General features: G+C 37.9%; 1 protein-coding gene across 7 annotated transcripts in view; it reads left to right on the top strand.

Moving 5' to 3' along the window:
- The window catches only part of mtss1 (MTSS I-BAR domain containing 1), a 58,482-nt gene that overhangs the window by 9,047 nt on the left and 28,065 nt on the right, over positions 1-21,370 (top strand). For all 7 annotated transcript variants that reach the window (XM_084425532.1, XM_084425530.1, XM_084425531.1 and 4 more), the window contains 2 exons: positions 4,123-4,184; positions 8,774-8,847. In XM_084425532.1, coding sequence (XP_084281658.1) covers positions 4,123-4,184; positions 8,774-8,847 — 136 coding nt within the window. The remainder of the gene's footprint in view (positions 1-4,122; positions 4,185-8,773; positions 8,848-21,370) is intronic.

Below are 21,370 nucleotides of genomic sequence, written 5' to 3'. Positions count from 1 at the left end.
AAAAAAAATTGTAAGAATATGACAAATACTGATAAACAGTAGGCACTTCGAGGTTAAGCTATTAAATAGCAGTCCCAAACTAGTTTTTGTTAATACAATCTTGGTATGAGCCACCACAGTCATATAAAAATATACAAAATAACCAGTAAGTGGCATTTTGTTATGGAAACAAACAACAATTAGGCTACCATGGTGATACACAATACTTAGAAGAACTGGTAAAGAAACATGGAAACTGCTCCTGATAAATAGCAACACACATGATGTACCAATAACGTAATTTATTGGTATTTTACTTTTATTTCTTAACTTACTAATTTACGACGTTGCATTCTCGTATGTCTTTTGCGCTTTAGTGAAGTGATACAGCGCGCGCCGGCGCAGTTGAAGAGTGCGCTACTGCAGTATAGCGGCTGAGAGACAGGAAAGGCCGTTTTTCTGAAGTGAGAGACTTTGCGCTGCTTGTTGTCTTTGCGCTGCTGCTGGTGCGTCACGCATGGCGACGACGTCACAGATAGGCAGACTGAATCGAGTAACGTTTACCGCTTTTATCATTAAAAGTGCTAAGAAAAAACATCCATATAAAGTCTGACGTGCTTAAATCCAATGCGTTATTTCCCAGTATCGATACAATCGATTCATTACCTTTTAAAACGATGTTAGATCGATATATGTCGTCCGGAAGGCCAACTTGCCGAGCACAGATCGATGTAGTTGGATCGTAGGAATATAAATCGATACATCGATGTAGTTGATGAATCGTTACACCCCTAACAAAAATAGAATAAAGACTTGAGACTTGACTTGGATGTGGACCTCAGGGACTTGTGAACATGTCCGACTATACGTTTGTGTACTATATTTCTAAATGCCACTTGGTTTGGCAGTTTTAATACAAAGGTGTGTACATTGGTGTGTAGACAAGTGCAGCTTAAGTTAAGTGTGCTTTGTTTTTTTTGTTTTTTTTTACTATACACGGTCATGCAAAATTGCTGAAATTATTCCCTTATTATAATATTCATGATAATATTAATTGTACAATTTATTTGTGCTATAATATTTATTTCATTTAGCTGGTCTAACTCTAGCTTCTAGCTCTCTATTGATACCATCTAGTTGAAAAGCATAGTCAGGTTTTGCAGATCTTTTTGCCATCGCTGATGTTTTTGAAAGGAATAGCCTTTCGTAGCTCAGTATGTGGATCATTAGGGTGTTGTTGGTTTACAGCGCTATACCATGTCTCCCTTGAGTCCTTGTTAAAGAAGGGGGATGTTATTAAAAACATTTATTATTAATCAAAGAAACCATCTACAAGGGATGCCGTTTTTATATTTGAAATTCAGCGACTGATCCTCATTGCAACCTCCGCCTGCTGTATTATATACGCGTGTCTGTTTTGTCACTTGATACAGTGGACCAACAGGTTTTCTGTCCTCTTCTCGTCCTCCGCTCTCTGTGTCACCTCCTCTTTACCACAGCAACAGGCAAAGATGAGAAGGATTGAAGACCGGAAATGATCATATATTTCTTTCATGCGGTTGAAAGCAAAACTCTGGGTGGGTGGGTGGGTGGGGTGGGGTGGGCTGCTTCACAGGACAGGTCCTCTCCTGAGAGACGAGGGGAAAAGAACTGAGAGTTTGAAAAGGAAATGGTTCACAGGACAGATTTGGTAGGAGGGTTCTTATGGGTGGATCGTCCTTTTAAGTTTCTGACAGACTCAGGAAAGCCCTGAAGGCATGCGTACAAATAATGGTCACTAGTTTCCTATGAGATGCATACTTTGTGATAACTATACATTCTGTAATTATGGCCTCCAGAAGGAGCTGCTATATAAAATAAGGCTGCGCCTCAATTCGCTTATTTACACTACGCACTAGATGGGCAAGATGATGTTTTGAATGTGCAAGACATTAAACTCTGTTTGCATTCAGTCCGTGTTAGCATTAGCTAATTTAGCATTAGCTAAAAAAAATGTAGCTAAATGCTAATGCTAACATGCACTAGAAACATGCATTTTTTTATTATTTTAAGATCATTAATTGTTAAAGAAATCTAATATTACAAACAATTTGAAAGTACCCAGGATTAATGTTTTATTTACCATTATCTGGCACAGACTACACTAAATTTATTAGCTTATTTATATTTCATTTACTGGAAGAAAAACTTGCATATTATGTGTACAGTCCTGGTAAATAATAACATTTTCCATTTATGTACAAAGTCTTTAAGTCGTTGTACGTTTGGGCAATATTGACTCTATCCTCAATATTCCAATAAACATCTATTGAGTTCCAAAAAAATATAAGGTTTGTTCATTTATTGTTCATTTATTGAGTTTTTTCTATATGTATATATTTTTTAGTTTTTTTTAAAGAAGTCTCTTATGCTTAACAAATTTATTTGATCAAAAATGCAGAAACAGTATATGAATGTTTTCACAAACAAATCGTGATTCATTTTTTACCAACTCTGGGTGGTCTTATAAACATGTTAAAATGATTTTTTTTACATACAGTGCATACATATTTCCCTCTTTATATAATGACATGTGTTGCATTATGCATGTATACTGTATATAGTAAAAGAAAAGGTGCATTATAGCTGGAGCTGTGAGTTTCTTCTGTTTTGATCATTCAAAAACGGTAGTGTATATGCTTCAGTGTATATATAACTAAACTACTAGGTCTTGGTCTTGTATCATCATCACATGACCTCACATTTGAGTTCAATTATGGAAGAAGCGTTACACTGATCACATGCTTTAAATGCTGAGAGATTTTGTTGACTCCCACAAGACCGAAGACCTTAAAACTTCATCAGGGCAATTATATTTTATGGCCTTCTCATAAAGCATTTCCAGGTATGCTTATTTTTAGTGATTAGCTGGAAGACCTGCTTTATTTTTACACTGCATTAAAATACTTTTATTCGCAGTGTTGGAGAAACTATAAAAAAAAAAAAAAAAAAAAGTAGTTAGCTTCACTGCAAATAGTAGCTAACTGTATTAAAGGTATTTAAGGGGGCAAATTGTAAGTTATGAAATATATATTTAATCAGAGCAGTGTATCTCGGGTTCAAAAACAAAGCGGGCCAACATGTAGCAACATCTGCTGTAATGGAGATTTTTCACATTTTTGAACCCTGTCTTTGTCACTTGCTTCACCATTGGATTTATTTCAAGTAAATTGAAACATCATGTGGCAGATAACGTTTCACCAATGCGATTTTTATAGGTGTTTTTTTTTAATTTTTTTTTATATATATAAAGTATGTTTATGCTATTTGTGGAAATAGAGCAGTCAGCATTTTTGGAGATTTTCCGTAATCAGGATCAGCTGTTACTTGATACCCGTTATTGCAAATAGAATTAGCTTGATTTGGATTAGATTTTTTAATAAACATTATGGCAAAGAAGACTTTGATCACTGAGACAGAGACTACTGAGAAAACAAGACGAAACCAAAAGATATTCTGATTTATGCTAGTAGTCTGTGATGCTGTGAAATGACAACTTGAGTGACGTAAGACTGCATGATTAATAGCTTGGAAATGTTGTACCTGGTTTGAATGACATTCAGTTGAGCAATACATTCTGTACCTATTTTAATTTGTAGTTATGTAATTAATCTATTTATTAAATTCTTTGTTGCATTTGTGGCACAACCAGATAGTCAGTGTGACAACGTGTTTTAATTGCATCGTGTTTAAATTCAATAAATTGTTGTTTAATTCGGCATTGTTGCATCTTGTCTGCCTATTTGTCAAAGTTGACCAGTCACTTTGTGAAAACTTGTGTTGCCTAGGTTGTTTTTGGTGTAAACACAATTGTACACCAACGACAGCTTCCTGTCATGTGATCTCAGAAAGTTTTCATTCTCATGCACTTTTTTAGGGATTTCAGTAAACTCATAACTCTAAATATTAAACTTTAGGGCCTATCCACGTCTGGAATACTTCAAATAGGTTTATATGTACTGAATGTAGTCAGTAATAATAGATTGTCTTTTAAACTAGTAATATTGATGATGGACACCAGATGAGCTGTTGGTACAGTGTAATGATTTACTCTGGTTTGCCCTGACTGACCTCTCTTCTTCTCTCTCACTATTTGTTCTGTAGGCGAGTTACCCTGCTTGGGAGGACTTTGTCACCAAAGGCGCTAAGCTGCAATCTCAGTTAAGGTAAGAACAGGCCTTCTGCATTACACACTTCCTTGAATGGGGAATAATTATGATCATCTTGTTTCGAAAGCAGGAAATGTGCTTGATTATTACATCATTCAGGAAGGATTTGTCACCCAGTGTAATAAAAAACATTTGAGAAAAATGTGTTTTAAAGGATCCAAAAAGGCAATGAAGAGGCAGTGTTGAATAAAGAATGGGGCTTTAGTTTACTTAAAGGAATAAAGAGATTATTTAGAAGTAGAGTAGAGAAATTTAAATGCAGACAATTAGAAAAGGTGCTGCATGAAAATGAGGATTTATAGTTCATTCAATGGATTGATGGTCTTAAAGTCATTAGGAATTGCCATTTGCAACCCTTTGTACTTCCATAATGTGATGTATTTCTGAGTGAAAATACAACAGGACTTAATTTTTATTTGTCGTGAATTGATTGTATTTTGAAAAGTGGGCAATATACCGGTGGACACGATTTACCGGTAGAAATTTGTCAACCAGTAGAGATTTTAGACTGGTTTAGACTGCGCCATCACGAAAGCTTATCGCTTGCATGCGTTTTTAGGTATTGCAGTATAGAAACAAGTGATTTTTAAACCATTGACGTGCAATAAGCAAGAAAGAGAACTCATTTCGCTAATATTGTTTCTGAGAGATGCGCACACATGAAGCTGAGTCTCATGCAGCGTGTGAGTACTGAACGTGGTTATTTTTGCCGTCTTACTGGGCTTGAACGGTCAAATACACACACCTATGTGTCAAAATGCCCGTCTTTTATATCTTAAGTGAACGTTAACAGTTGAGAAAGAAAGTGCATGTGTATCAGTATATTAGATCAGTGTATTCACTCTTAAAGTGACAGCAGCCTAATAAACCTGCAGCTGTTCATGTAAAACAAATAAATCACTCGCTGCTTCTAACTGGTCCTACGTCATGTCCAATTTTCACAATCCATTTTTTTGTCCAAAGTTTTATTGACTTAATGATCCACACCAAGTTACGCAATGGTACAACCCATTGAACATGTTGGACTGTATTATTCCTTGTTAATTCGCGGCAGATACAATTTTGTATCTATTCTGACATATGTGAAAGAGAGACTTATCAAGTGAGGAAATTATCTTTTAGTTTAGCCCTGGTTCCATTTTTCCAGCACGTCCCCTCTGCCTGACCTCTCTGTTCTGTCCCTGGAGAGTAAACAGGGTAATGACCCTCCCAAAGGTCCACTCCATTCCTACAGATAAACATCAAACACGCTCCACTCACACACACCATTACCATTGCCAGCTCCTCCGTCTGGACTGCCAAGAGCTGATCAGGGACTGTTTTTTAAAGTTTCTCATGACTTTGGGCATTGTTAGTGTTTTTGTAAACAGAGTGTTGGGTAATATTTACCCATTGCAGTATATCATAGTATGTCTAAGTTGAACAACATCTCCGTACATGCAAATATAGATACTAGACTAGCTGGTTTGGTAATGGCTGCTTTAAATCTTAATCTAAACCGACTGCTGCCTTTTATGTGTAGTTGTGCTGAGCAGCCTTTAACGTGCCATTAAACACAATTTCAAAATTTGGCATGTCAGTAATCATTTATTTTGCTTATTTAAAATTGAATTAATTCAGACAGTGACTGGGATACACCTATTCTAAGATGACCCGGTTCACTATTTTTGAATTAATTTATTTTGATGATTTCTTGGGAGTTTGAAGTAAAAGTTCTGTTTGTAATTGTGTACCATCTGTAGATAATTTATTAGTCTCATTTAAAGGCATGCAATTCTTGAAGAAAGTTTGGCGTATTTATAAATTAATTGTTATTTAATAAAAAAAGTGTATATAATTCAATATAATTCATATTTTATAATGAAAAAAATCTTTAAAGGTATTTGTAAACTGTAAAAGTTTACCATTGCACCATTTTTATTCGTCATTTAATCAAAGAAATTCAAAATAATCAAAGAAAAAACTTATATGAGTAGGTGCCTAGTCATCCAACAACTATGACATGTCTCTGTTAACAACTTTGGACATAGTTAATCCAACCAGGATATAGATTCAGTACTTGTAGTTTAATAATGCTCTTCAAACGGAAGGTAACCAGTAACATATTTTTCCAGGGCGTCCCTACCATTAACCCAACTTCTATTCCTAGAACCAGAATTAAAGAGATGCGAGTCTACCTATCGGGCACAAAAGCTTTTGCAGGACTTGGGGGGCCGCTGTTGGGGAGGTGGGGGATTTGCTGAAAGGCTGTACTTTGTAGTTGGTATCACCTGATACCACAGAGCTTTCTCTGATAAGCTGAGATCTCTCTCTTCAGAATGAAGGCTCTGAATGGATCCTACAATGGCACCATTGACCCTGTCAGTATGTGCCCGTGTCCCTTCCGATGAACACGCTGAACTCTTTCTATTGAGCGGCTCCAACCGTTTTCCATCTTCTGACCAGGGAGAAGGCTATAGATATTTTTCACTGTCTAATCAAACGTATATTTAAGCTTACATACAGAAGGGAATTTGTCTAATGTCAAATCAAGTAGGATTGAGATTTCTACACAAGACCACTTTATTTTATGGCCACAGGTAAGGGTGTGCAATATCACGATTTTAGATCGTGAATAATTAATAAAAATGTCTCCACGATCTGCTCTCGAAGAAAGGTTGTAGTATCATACTACAGTGCAGTGTTGTAGTCGAGTCACCAACTGTCGAGTCCGAGTCGAGTCTCGAGTCCCCGTGTTCGAGTCCGAGTCCAAGTCCGAGTCACCAAAGAAGAGTCCGAGTCGAGTCCGAGTCGAGTCACCATTACCTGAGTTCGAGTCCGAGTCGAGTCTCGAGTCCCCAGTGTTCGAGTCCGAGTCGAGTCATCAAGGTTGAGTCTTTGTTATATTTCAAGACTGCCTACATTTCTCTACTCTGGCACCTTTAAAGAGCTGATATAATTATAAAAGAGGGTCTACATTAAACAAAAATGACACCACTGTGTTGACAATTATAAATAATAAATAAATAAATACAATATAAATAAATATAAATAAAAACTTTTGATTTCAATAATGTAGGCTATTAGTAGGCTAAATGTTAAAATTAACATTAACAATGCTGTAGAAGTGCAGTTTATTAATAGTAGCCTAAATGTTAACTAATGTAGTTAACTAGAGTTTAATAAATGGAACATTATTGTAAAGTGTTACCGATTTGTTATACACCGATTCAGACGTCTCGTGAGTTCGTTGTTGGACAGATGGACAGTTGTTTTAACCATTCATTAAAGTGAATCGTTCAAAGGAGTCATTAGTTCGCGAATCGGACGTGTCATTAATGGACGTGTAGCCTACGTGCGGCACGCCTTGTGTGATTATCTCGGCAGTTTAGGACAGGACAAGATTTGTGTCAACACAGAAAACATTTCATCACTAGATAGGTCTTTTCGTTTATTGAAATTGTGGCTAATGTCAGCTGAATGTGCGGAACGCTTTTCAGAGAAGATAAGGCAAACGTTTTTTGTTTTTTTTCAGCACAATTCACACCTCGCGGTAATTCAGGAGAAAAAATCTCTGAATGATCTACGTGAAACTTCGGTCTTCCGACCTTTTACTATCGTGTCAATTGATTTTGATTAATATTAGAGGAGGGAGCTCGTGTTGTATGAAGACGGTGAGAGCGCGCGCGCGCGGCTGGTTCTCTCTGCTCGTTCTTATATGCAGGAAAAAAAGAGATCCCGTCCGGTCTTGGAGCCCAAAACAGGAAAAGTGTAACATTTTATATCAAATTTTAAAACCTATTTAGTCAGAAACTTCATCCAACGTCATTCATTTGATGAATGCTCAAGTCCGATTTTATATCCTCGAGTCCGAGTCCAAGTACGAGTCATCAGTCCGCGAGTCCAAGTCAAGTCACGAGTCCTGAGAATAGAGTCTCGAGTCGGACTCGAGTCCAGAGAACAGGGACTCGAGTCGGACTCGAGTCCGAGTCCAGGACTCGAGTACTCCATCACTGCTACAGTGCACCTTCTACCAGTTGCAGTTCTGGCGCCGCCATCACAAAATTTAGTTAGACGCATTTATTTTATTTACATTGCTACATTTAAGCTTGTAGCTGATTGGTCTGTGTTGGTAATTATCTCGAGATGACGTATAGCTTCAACACTTCTAGTGTAGACTGATTTGTGTTAGAACTGTTTTTGTTGATGGTTTGATGATGCTTTCAGCTATGAGTATGAATTTTGTACTCTCAATTACATTTATTGAAGCTTTTTGCCATATTTATCTAAACCCTTTTTAAGGTCCAACAGTTTTCCCCCACCATTAGTGCAGAAAATGTAAAACGAATGCAGATTGTTTTGAAGTGCGTTGCACTTTAGTTATCAGCATCTTCAGGTATTTAAATTTCATTCATCCAGAGTATTGCGGTCTGCTGTGCTGTTAACATTGGCTCCTGCATCTCTCCTGGTGCAAGCTCCAGAAAACTGTCAGTGGAAATATTTGTCATGATATACCTGCATCGTGGACTGTTTGCAAGAATCCAGTCAAAGCCACTTTGCTCGTGGGTTTTTCCTGCAAACAAACTCTTTCTCTTTCTGTCGTTCAGGACAACAATCATCGTCACTAGCTCATTCCTGGACGCTTTCCAGAAAGTGGCTGACATTGCAACTGGAACACGAGGTAAGATGAGATCTTTACCTTCTTTGTCTCTCTCTCTCTTGTCTCTTGTCTCTCCAGTGATCGTAATGAGGAAAGCAGGCAAGTCGTACTTCACAGGAAAGGTTATTCATCAGAAACATGAAGCATTGACTCGGAACGCCTCAAGATTCGTCCAAACGTCTTTTCCTTTTTTAAGGCGGATGTGTGCTGTATGAGACTAAAGTGAGAAGACGATGTGTTTTATAGCGTTCTGAATGATAGTACTCCTGGTGATGTGCATAAAACCGAGAATTAAATCTTCACCAACCCTCTGGAATTTGACAGTGCATATTGCTTAAGTGTTTGGTACACGTTTTGAGCAGTATGTCATATGCTATTTACCAGTCAAAAAGACTAAGCTAAGATATGAAAGATGATGTGTGTAATATTATCAGTGTTAAAACACTTTTTCCTATCCCAGTTTCAAGCGCAGAGACAGCTAGAAGTGAGCCATTCGTAGATTGACTCCCGTGAGAAGTGCAAACACTGCGGTGATAGCAAAACATTGCTGTGTTTGTTGGAGCATTCCGGCCAACCCTAACGTAGCAATGCTGACTCGGCCAATGACATGATCTGGGGGGTGGGACTATCTGTTTGAGTGACCAATGACAGACAGGAGTTTGTTTGGGAATTCTGTTTGAAACCTTTATTTTTCACAATTTTGTTTGAAACACTACAAGCGCAAATTTTGAATAAAGTCGTTTCACTTTCTATTTTATCATTCCAAACTCGTTTGTTGGATTATGTTGTTATTTTCCTTGAGCGAGATGTTTTCCCTTTGAAGATCAGCTTTTTCTTATCGTTCTCGCAGGCAAAACTGCGTTTATCCTGTCATGCTCTGATTCTAGTGTATTGTCTCTTTGTTTATTTTATGTTATCTCTTTGAATTGTGTAGTTTGTTTATCTGAATTTTGTGAGGTCTCACCTTTAGGGCAGTGTGTTAACGTCCTGAAATCAGCGGTGTAAAATCCTCTGGCCCTAGGCAACAAATGTTCAACCTTTATTGACACAGAACCAGAAGAAAGTCATCATGGTATTGTTCTGTGCTCAGACAATCGGAGGAAGGCATGAATGTCTCATAATGGCCAGGATTGGGTTACATAGCTCCACTCCTTGTTAAGGTGACCTGTAGGTTTCTGTGTGTTTGTGCTCCTCGTTCTTGATACTGCTTCTGTGATTTAGCCCTGACTCTGTTTATCTTGCTGATAGTCCAAGAATTTTACCTTGATCTTGTGTTGCCAAACGCTGAATGATATTAGCATTACAATCTGTCTTAAGTTGTTTGTTTCAGTTTATTTAATGGATTTAATCAATGTAGCCTTGGGTGGGAAGTATGCTTCCATTACTTTGTTTTTTTTTCTATCTAGTCTACAAAGAAAATTGCCAACCATAGTAAATAATTTGTGAGTTGTTTTGTTTGTATAGAGGAAACCTGATGCTTGTTCCTAATGCACTGGTCCACAGCTGAATCAGCCAATGGCAAAGCTGTGTTGTATATCAGTTGTGAGTTGCATTCAATAGCTTTCTATTTCCAACTTTCTACTTGGACAAATACAATAGAAACAGCATTTGACATCACCTTTGAAACTTGTGCGTAAGTCCACAACAGTGGCATCACGTGAACGTGGAGGGATAGACGGCATGTCATCTCTCTAGGTTTTTGAACAGAGCTGTAGTATTAATTATTAACAGGTTTGTTTCAATTGCATATGCAAATATTTGTATAGCCTAAGAGAATTCTTTTTCTCAAAAAATAGAAGTAGTCTTGACATGCCAGAAAAGGGAAGTGAATATAAAAGGGAATATTTTCCTGCTAATGTTGCCGCCCCACCTTATCACGAACGAGCTGTCATGACTCAAGCCTGCTGTGTCATGCCTTCTGATGGATTTAGTCAGAAAATGGTTTCATGAAATTCAGTGTTTGTCATAATTCAACTGAATGTCAGTGTTAGCTAGGGAATGGCTGTGTTGAGGATTTTAGGCGATGCTTTTTCTTGTCGTTCTCACAGAAGATAAGAATAGTGCATGTGTTTTGGTTGGAGTTTATGTTTGATTAGGAAGTCGGCATTGACATGACTGGCATCTCTTTCAGTCTGAAGAGATTGCTGTGCATTTTACGTTCTTCAGATTGTTGTCGGCTTTGTGACAGGCTTAGTCTTTGTGTAGTCACTTTCACTGTTCTCTTTACTGATGAATTAGTGCATTGTGAGAATTGAATGTCATTGATAAATTGTAAACAGTAATTCAATACGTGATGGTCCAAATATATTTAATATAGCTAACAAACAAGCACTACACTTCCAATATTTAGCAAAATTTTCTGCCTTATAGTATTGGTCTGTTTTTTTTACCATATTTGTCTTGTACACTGAAAAAAAAAAAGAAGCTTTTTACACCACTGGCATCAGCAAAGCTATTGCTCATTGGACGTAGCCTTATGACCCATAAGCTCTACTCTTCAGCACAATGGTAACCATAACATCTTCTATATAACAGAAACTCTTTTAAATGTCAAACATAACTGAATATTAAACATTAACAAGTATTTTCCTTCACTCAAAAACACATAAAATAACACTTAATTTCAACATTTACTCTACTAATCCGGCCATATGCAAAGCATGCTGGGAACTAACAATCCACCGCCCTGTTTCAGTTAATGCCAACAAAAATGATTGATGTAATCCCAACACAAATGGATTAAGTGAACTTCAATTTGAACACAATGAAATTAAGGTAGGAGTTAGGACTAAATGTATAGCAATCGTGTTGCTTTAGCTCATTTTGATTAAGTAATTTGAACAAGCAGCAAAATAATTCTTTTCAGTATAGGGGATGAACACTTACTCTCTGTTGTCTGATTTTTACCAGGACTCTTCAGTCTCAGTATTGATTATGTTGACAAGCATATCAGCTGCTGACCCACTCACATCCCCTAAACCTGATCAATCGACTTATTGATCACAGCTGAGACAGCTTTGCTCAACCAACCCATCTGCTCACGGTTTCTTTCATTTGATAAAATTGCTTTTGAAAACACTTAAAATGTTCTATATGTTTTTTTTTTTTTTAATCACATTTACATTACATTGCAGTAAATTACTTTTTTAAAATTACATTTAATTATTTGGTTATATCCGATATTTGGAATATCCGATATTGGGTAATTAATTGTTTCTGCCTATTACGTGGCTCACTTTCTTGATTTCGATTGGTCAATTACAACAATTTTTGTACAAATATATTTGTCCTATGTCCTGGTCACCCTGTTGATCTTTATTTTGCAATAATGACTAGCTGACTGGACATTTTCCCTTACTTATCAATCCATGTCTAAGATCAATGATGTTAATGAATTATAAAGACTAGACCAGATCTCCAACATAACCTTGTCTCCACTTTCTTTCATCCAAAACATCTGCCCATGTGGTAGCCAAAAGACAGGGTGAGATAACCACCCAAACCTCCATCTTTCTAATCCATGCATTCATCTATCCCATACTTATTCATTCACTGGCCATCCTTTTTTTCCCCAGCACTTTTAAGGCAGCTTCTCAGAGGACAGCTGCTGACCTAAATGTGCAGCTCATGAATTTGTGCCTTAGTGAATAGAACATAAATATCAAAGCAGGGCATTCTAGTGCTCACTTCTAAGGAAAATTCTTCATGTTCTCTCTCTTAACATTACGTTTAAGCTCTTGTTCTTACAGCCCACTGATGATATAATCAAATGTCTGGGTAGCTGCTCTTCACGAGGTACTGCGTGTGTGTAAAGATCCTTGAACAGCTGTGTTAAGACAAAAAGGGAAGAGCAGATGTATGATGAATACATGGAGGTATAGTTGGAGTCGTCAAAAGCACTGTTGCACCGTCACTGGCTGGGGTGCCGTTTTGGTCCCGCACCTGTTTTTGGACTGTGCCTGGTTCACAGCTGCCACACTTTCACAAAGGGGCCACACCAGCCACAGTTGTCTGTAAAATGTGTGCACGCGTTTGGATCCCCCACTGACCCTCAAACGTCAGACCCCACTGCAAACATTCCAGAAACAGGAAAGCTGGATCGGCATGTATGTGTTTGTGGGGAATTAACCCACTGAGAGAGCTGACCCTCACTACCCTCCTCTCTATCCCATATGAGAGTGATTGAGCATGCGGTGAACAGCTGTGAAGTCCCATGACCCTTTCACGTAAAGACTATGTATGCATGCCGTACAGCATTATTTGTACACTCAATTCTATCTGACCTATTTTACTCTTCATAAACTAGATGCATGCAGATTTGGTGTGTCCTAAACCTCAGTGTCTAAAGCAGGACGTCCCAGCTTTTTCTGCTGAACCCTTTAAAGGGATAGTTCACCCAAAAATGAAAACTGTCATCATTTACTCACCCTCATCATGTCATTCCAAACCTGTATTGCTTTCTTTCTTCTCTGGAACACAAAAGGAGATATTTCTAGTGAGGCTTGAGGCTGTAAAGGTTCAAAATGGAGGCAAAAACACTTTTAAAGTACACTACCAATTAAAAGTTTGGGGTCGGTAAGATAAAAAATAAAATAAAAAAGTAATAATAGACAAATGAATACTTTTATTCAGCATTTATTCAACATTCATAATGTTACAATACAATGATTTGTATTTCAAATAAATGCTATTCCAGCAACAGATCAGCTTATTAGAATGATTTCTGAAGGATCATGTGACACTGAAGACTGAAGTAATGGAATTACTTTCACAGGAGTAAATTATATTATATTAAAATATATAAATTATATTATATAAAAAAAAAAATATATATATATATATATATATATATATATATAAACCAGTTATTTTAACAATATTTCACAATATATATTTTTTAATCAAATGAACTTGGTGAGCGTAAGAGACACCAAACTTTTGAACAAAAGTGTAAAATAAAAGACTTTTAATCTAGTAATTTTATCATTATTTATGGATAATCCTCCACTACAGTGAGCTTTTAACCATTGTGACTGGATAATATATTCAGTGAGTTGAACATTGAGAATTGTGTAGAAACATTCAGAGTGGTTTTGTGAACTGGATTAACCGAAAAGTTATATTCTGTAAATGATGTCAGAATTTTCATTTATGTGTTAGGTTAACTATCCCTTTAAGATCTTATACAGAGAATATTTCGAGTTCCTAAATTGCTCTTTCCTGTGATTCACTTTCCATAATAAATCACATTGACGTATGAATGGACTTTACCTTTAGCAGTGATTTTCCTTGCTACTGTATTGTATTATGTGATGGTACGTTCACTGTTGAAAAGGCCTGCAAAAACTTGCCTTGTGATCATGAGGTCGGTGACATGAAGTGGATGAGCTCCCTTGGGGCCGTTTTTTAAAGCAGATAGTTTTTAAAAGAACAAAAACGTTTTAGTCTCTTCTCTCAGGGAACTCATGACTGGTTAGTAGTCATGTGTGGTAGATGTTACATAATTGGTTGGCACACCCAATGTTTTATCTAAAGTGAAACTGCCTCTGGAGTTTTAGAGATTCATGTAATATTTTCAGTGTGATTGAAGTACAGTATGACACGAGTGTTCAATTTAACACTAGCATGATTTATTCTACTAATACATTAACTAATTTTACTCTATGCCTTATGCCGAGTTCATACTGCATGATTTCTAAAGTGCTCGGGTCACTGTTCTTTTCACACTGCACGACTATCTGTGGTATGATTCAGTTTCTGCTGTGTTCACACTGCACGACTATCTGTGGTATGATTCAGTTTCTGCTGTGTTCACACTGCACGATGGATCGGCAGCAGGAGGTTTCACACGTCATGACTTTACAAAGGAAAGAATCGCCGACAACTTCCGTATGGTCCGCAAACTACGTTTCACAACCAAACCCATGCGAGAAGTGATAAGGAAATAACGCAAGATCGCGCGTGTGTTAGACTGAAATTGTTATTAAAAATGATAGCCTGCAAGAAGATTGCGATTCAAATTGTCTGTGCTGATTTGCAGTGAAAAGGAGAAAACAAAAACCAGATTATGCAAGAGGAAATGGTTGGGAAGACGAGGGGAGCAAGGATTGTGTGTTCTACAAAGAGAGTTGGGGGTTAATAAATCAAAAAACCATGAACACTGAGCCATGGGCTCTTCAAAAGAGTGTCCCACAAAAGGAATGTAAAAAAAACATGACATTTCCATTCCACAGTTTTTTTGTAGCACGTTTTTGTGACTTTTTCTAAATATATAAATAAAAAGGAAGGCGTCTGAATCATGAGCAGGCGTTGAATGTGGAGTCTGTGCTGTGGAGAGAGTCAGTGGGAGAAGTGAGTAGGTGTGAACAACACTGACGGACTGTGTAACACGGACACACTGGATGCTTTTGTGCGGGCTGGGCATGAGTGGGCACTAGCTAAACTAGTGTTTAAGGAACGAAGGAAAGAGTGTGAAGTTTATTTTGGACTGTCTGTAGAGCCGCAGAGAATGAGTATAGACGAGGATGGGATGACTGTATGGTCATGTTTAGACAAAAAAGAAGTGTGAGATCTTTGACTCATGTTTTTCTAAACTCCATGTCATCAAGCTAGATGCAATAAAGCAGGAACTAAAAACGACCATGTTAATTTTCCATGTTAATTAGAGGTTTCGTTTGAAATTTATTTGTAACATCTGTGGCACTGAATCTAATCGGATTATGTGAAACCATGCAAGTTGGTTATGATCTTAGGCTGTGATGTTTGTCCAAATGTCATGTGGACCACTTTTGTACACTTCTTGTTTTTATAGACGCGTGTCAAACCAAACCCAGATGTTATGCAATCCATGCCCACAGATCATCTACTTACAGAGGAATTTCTTGAGGGATACTTTGTTCATGTCGCTCCTCAATCCGCTTCACAACGACGTCCGTGAAAATGAACGTTTTATTTACATTTGCTTTACTCGGTGCCATAGGGCCGATTGTCGCATTAACCGAATGTTTTCCATCATTGACTGAATTTTCTTAGCGGTGACGGAAAAGTCCTCCGTCATTTTGACAGATTACACTGAGGGTGATCTATTGTAACTTGTAACTGTAATTCCCACTCCTGTACAGTTGGTGGCGAGTGCGTAAATTAATCTCTTTGTCCAGCCAGTGGCTTTAGTCACCGCAACATACAATTGCGAAGATGTCACGGCAGCTGAGTGTGAAAAGTTTCTTCAAATGGCCAAATTGTTGTGCTGTTGTTGATTTAAAAGAGGTGAAGAAAGAGGGACTGATACGGATGCGGTGGAGGATGAATGACAAACAACAGACAACGTTTATCAGTCACTGGCACAGGCAAACACACTTCAAGTCCATGCGGACCAAGAGGAAGGTTAGAGTCCAGGCAGATACAGATAGTCGATTGAGTTTTTATGCATTTTGTTGATATTTTAATAGTAATTGTGTTTTGTAATATTGAGTTGTTCAGTTCAGGTACAAACGTCGTCACTGCGGAAAAAACAAACATTCGTCTGCTCCGTATGGTGTTGAACATGAAAATTGACAGTCTCTGTTCATCTGTTCTCTTCATAAATAAATACATAACCCGACCAAGCTAAATGCATAATCTTGCCCCATATGCTTGTTCTGTACGTTCATGGTTAAAAATTTAAATGTTAACGAAAACAAAAGCTGCTGCTAATATGAAAATTAAAACGACTGGTAAAAGATTATAACGTAACTTTTACGACCCTGTCCTTCAAAATAATGAACAATGAGAAAGTCTAACGCAACCGCCGCGTAGGGCGTTTGTGTGGCAGACGTTTCGAACTCACATGACCCAGTGATCATTTGGAACACAAACTGCCTAGAGCTTTTATCTTGTTTGAGGCTTGTGGCTAAGTGTGGTCTCAATGACTCGTGGAGAAAGGAACCAAGTGGTACAAACCCAACCCTGTGATCCAGTGGAGAACATCCTCTTTCCATACTTGCTTTTTAAACAAGAATCACAAGTCTGTGTATAAGATCTTTTGGCCAAGAAGCAAGCTTATGTGGCTTGAAATAAGTGATTGTTGTACCCAGTGACTGTAGCTTTTGTAAGTAAAGTTTAAAAATAGTGTTTCTTTTTTTTTGCTTTAAAGGATTAGATCACCAAAAGATGGCTGTATGCAATGACAACGTACAGTAACCACAGACAGAAGGTCCAAATAGGACATTCAGGCACCATAAAAGTAGTCTAAATGAATTCTATAGAATTTGCTCTGACTTATGAGCTACATAAAAACGAAACAAATTTACACTACCATTTTTCATATATATTTGAAAAAAGTCCCTTATTCTAAGCAAGGCTGCATTTATTTGATCAAAAATACAGTAAAACGGGAACATTTTGAAACATTATTGGCCTTTTGACATTTAGGCTGGTATTAAAGGGATAGTTCACTTTGAAATTAATTAAATTTTGGTATGTTGTTAGCTTACCTCAAGGGAATCCAAGATGTAGGTGTCTTTTGTTTCCGCAGTAGTTTCAATTTTGATATTTTTAGGTCAAACCGTTCTTGTCTGTCAAGTCATATAATGCAGGTCTATGGTCACCACCTCAAAGAGCATGCACAGAGAAGTCCAAATTAAACAATTCCCCATCGTAAGTACACACTGATGGCCTAAGACACGAAACGAGCGGTTTGTGTGAGAAAACGAACAGTATTTATATCGTTTTTACCTCTTGTACACAACCACGTCCAAGTGATCTGAGGGCGCGCGCGCTTCCTGGTGTGTGACGTGTGCGCGCGTTCTGGCTTCAGATCACTTGGACGTGGTTGTGTACAAGAGGTAAAAACGATATAAATACCGCTCGTTTCGTGTCTTAGGCCATCAGTGTGTACTTACGATGGGGAATTGTGGAATTTGGACTTCTCTGTGCATGCTCTTTGAGGTGGTGACCATAGACCTGCATTATATGACTGACAGACAAGAACGGTTTGACCTAAAAATATCAAAATTGAAACTACTGCGGAAACAAAGACACCTACATCTTGGATGCCCTTGAGGTAAGCTAAAACATATCAAAAATTTAATTTCAAAGTGAACCATCCCTTTAATATGAAATTAAGACCATTTATTTGAAGGTCATCATATTAATGCTTGTTTTAAATGCTAAATGGTTATGCTAAAAATAATCTAATACGGTTTCCACCTAACATAAGCACCATATGAAGTTTGACTGTGCCAGCCTTCCTACAATGGAGACTTGCTTGCAGAACAAAAGCGACCTTTGCTGGGCTCTTTTTTTAAGAGTTTTGCTCAGTTGGAGAGACTTTCCAGATCTCAGCTAGCTGATATGGTGGTATGTGTTTAAAACCCTCCTGCCAACCAATGACATCCCTAGTTTTTTTTTTCAGATTTGTTCGATTATAGTGCACATAGGTAAGAGGGGTCTGTTCCACAACCCTAGTGCTCACGTGTGAGTTTGACAAATTGTAGACGAAACGCGGTTTGCACATTTAGATGTATGAGTAGGGCTGTCGCGATAACCGCAATATCGCAGTACCGCGCTTCTGACAAGCCAACCGCAGAGGAATTCAAGTAACCGCAGCAACCGCGATATTCGCGTGTTTTCTTTTTTCATAAGAATGGCATCAGCGACAGGCAGCGCTGGTCTGCATCCACAGCACGAGGAACTCGCGGTCGCGGGAAACAAAACTTAGTGAGTCACGCATTGAATGCCATTTGTCTCTATTAAGTGAAGCTTCAGCGTTACCCATGCGACGCATTGCTGGTCAGCTGAGCCTTGAAAAGTGGAGCTCAAAGTTAAAAATAATTTACCTTGTTTCACTATCTTTTAATGAATCAATCAGCGTTTTTGAACGTGTTGTTAAATGAATGGTTTAATGACTCACTCAAAGACAGTCCGTTGCCGTTACAACTGCACGCTGAGTGACAGGCTTTCAATGCGGAGAGACGCTGTTTAGTTTCGGTTTATTGGTTACTGAAAATGTACCCGTTTTGTGCATGCTGACCACATCGTGACACATATAGCAACAAATAAATATAAATGAATCAAAATAAATTAATAAATGCGGTAAAACCGCATATCGCGCTATTGAACCACTCAAAATTACCGCAAGGGAAAATCCCTCACCGCGACAGCCCTATGTATGAGTTTGTGATCAAAACTAACTTTAGCTGGACAATAACTTTATTCTAGAGCTGCTGTAAAGCCAAAACAATGTTACTTTAATTTCCTATTATCACTGTAAAGCTGCTTTGAAACCATATGTGAGTCCATATTGTTGCTATATATTAAGGAAGGATAATACAAACATTGCCTAAAGGTCAGGAAGGACTTGGGACGCCTTGGTATGCTGTGACAGATCATTTAAAGTCAGCTTTGGGAGGAAGTTTGTCCCCCAGACGTGGTTTACGAGAGTGTCCCGACCTTGGTGGGGAAGGCAAGCCACTGACCGTTTCCTTTGGAAACACCCTGGCCCCCAGTGAAATGACCTGTGACCGCTCTGTCTCGGGCTTAAACTATTTTTGGTTTGAATTTGAACACAGCACAGAAAACAGTAGTCACATTCGGAAAGGTTCCACGACACTTAAGAGAAATTAATTATGTGGCATGATGTCACTAGGAAAATAGTTTGACTGGGGCTTTGTTTTAGGTTTTTGGTGGTGAAAATTGCACATTACATGCTACAGATCAGTTCAGCTGCTGTTTCTTGGGTAATAATGGTGCACATTGAGTTTTGCGTGCAATCTGTGAGTGTTTGTGTGCGTGTGCATGCTTCCTTGAAGAGATTTGCAATTCATTATCCCCCTGAAGGGCACACATGACCAGAATGAAGCTGAATTGGCATCTCCTCAGTCCACTGGTCCCTGAAGTCCACGCAGGCCGGCCGGCCATTCTGCTGACGTTGCCTCTAGCTGATCTGCTACAGGGTCAGCCTTCATTGACACGGATGCCTTATATAGACAAGAGCTTTTCCTTGTATTGCACCTTCATCTGACGTCACATGATTCTAAACTTGGTGCTGTTGATATCTTGAAGTGTTAAAGAGGGAGGAATGCCTCTCTGAATGTGATTTCTACCGGAATTTCTTACTAATACAAAAGATGGGTTTTATTGCAACAAAAAAAAAACGACAATAAAGTTCTTGTGCTGAATGTAGATATTTTCCCTCTGAACCAGATCGAATAAGATTTAGACTAGCTAATTGATCCCATCCCTATAGAGAATATTTCATTGTTTGCCTGCATATATTTACCCTTTCCTGACATTTTAAAGGCTGTTTACACATCATGTTTTTGTAATACAATCTTGTACGTGTCTTTCGTGACAATGCAATGCCTATGAAATCCTGCAGACTGTCATTTTAATTTATTATTATTATTTGATCCTGAAAAAGACATAAAAATGTTTATTATATTATATAATAATTATGTGATAATTATACATTTTTACAATACATTTTTTATGAACAATACAAAAAAAAAGGCTTTTTTATACTTTGGTGTCATTTCTTTGCATTAGATTTGATGAGAAAAGCGCACCATTGTGTATGAGGAAATGCACTTAACGGATTCACGCAGTAATGCTAATCAGATTTGCTTGCAAAGAAAAAACTGCTTCATTAACGCTCTTAATATTTCACTTCCTCATGTGGGGTCATTAAGGTTCAGCAGTTTTTCAAGGAGACCAGCTGGGAGTGTAAACCTCGCTGATGTCAGTACAATGAAATAGGCCTAGTCTGTGAACACTAAGGAGAGACGTCTCATGTTTTATTGCTAAATCTTCTCCCAGTAGCAAAGTTTAGGTGGATGATATTCTGACGCAACGTTGTGATTAACAAGATCTTGTACTGCGGAGAGTTTGTGGGAAATTTTCCCCCTGAAAGCTATTGATCTTCAAATGAATTTGGTTGAACTGCAGTGTAATCAATGCTTTAATGTTTTAAGCACATCAGCACTGAATAGTTTACCCTGATCTGACCTGCATACCAGCATGCAATGAATTCTTTTTTTAATTCTCTTTAATAGTCTACTCTCTGTACCCAATCATCAAATGGACAATTTTCTCTTTTACAAATGGAGGTTAATACTTTTATTCAGTGTCTTCACCACGAGCATTGCATTTTCTAAATTGGTGTAAATGTTTTTTATTATAATAATAATAATGCTACAGAAAAAACGAATATGCTGAACACATTTATGTTTTATTATTTTTATACTGACTTGCAGAATCTCTAGTGTGACTATGAGTGTCTGTCATTGTGTATGTGAGTGTGATCAAGGTGTGCTGTGTCTGTGTGAATGGTCGTCTTTGTCTACAGAATGGCCTCTTTTAAGCATCATATCACAGACAGCAGTGAGTGCTTGTTAACTAAGGTTTCATTCTTCAGGCCTCTCTCTCTCTCTATCTGAATGAATATATTGTGACTGACCCGCGGTCAGAAAACTCAATAGAGAATCTGAGATTGAAACGGAACGCTGCGAATGCTGGCCCAGTGTGCTTTCTGTCCTCTTTAGATCTCTTCATACAGCCAGCTTATGTG

The sequence above is a fragment of the Rutilus rutilus genome (genome assembly GCF_951802725.1).
Source record: "Rutilus rutilus genome assembly, chromosome: 12".
Taxonomy (NCBI): Eukaryota; Metazoa; Chordata; class Actinopteri; order Cypriniformes; family Leuciscidae; genus Rutilus; species Rutilus rutilus.
The sequence above is the reverse complement of the archived record's forward strand: the minus strand, read 5'-3'. Positions and strand labels throughout refer to the sequence as shown.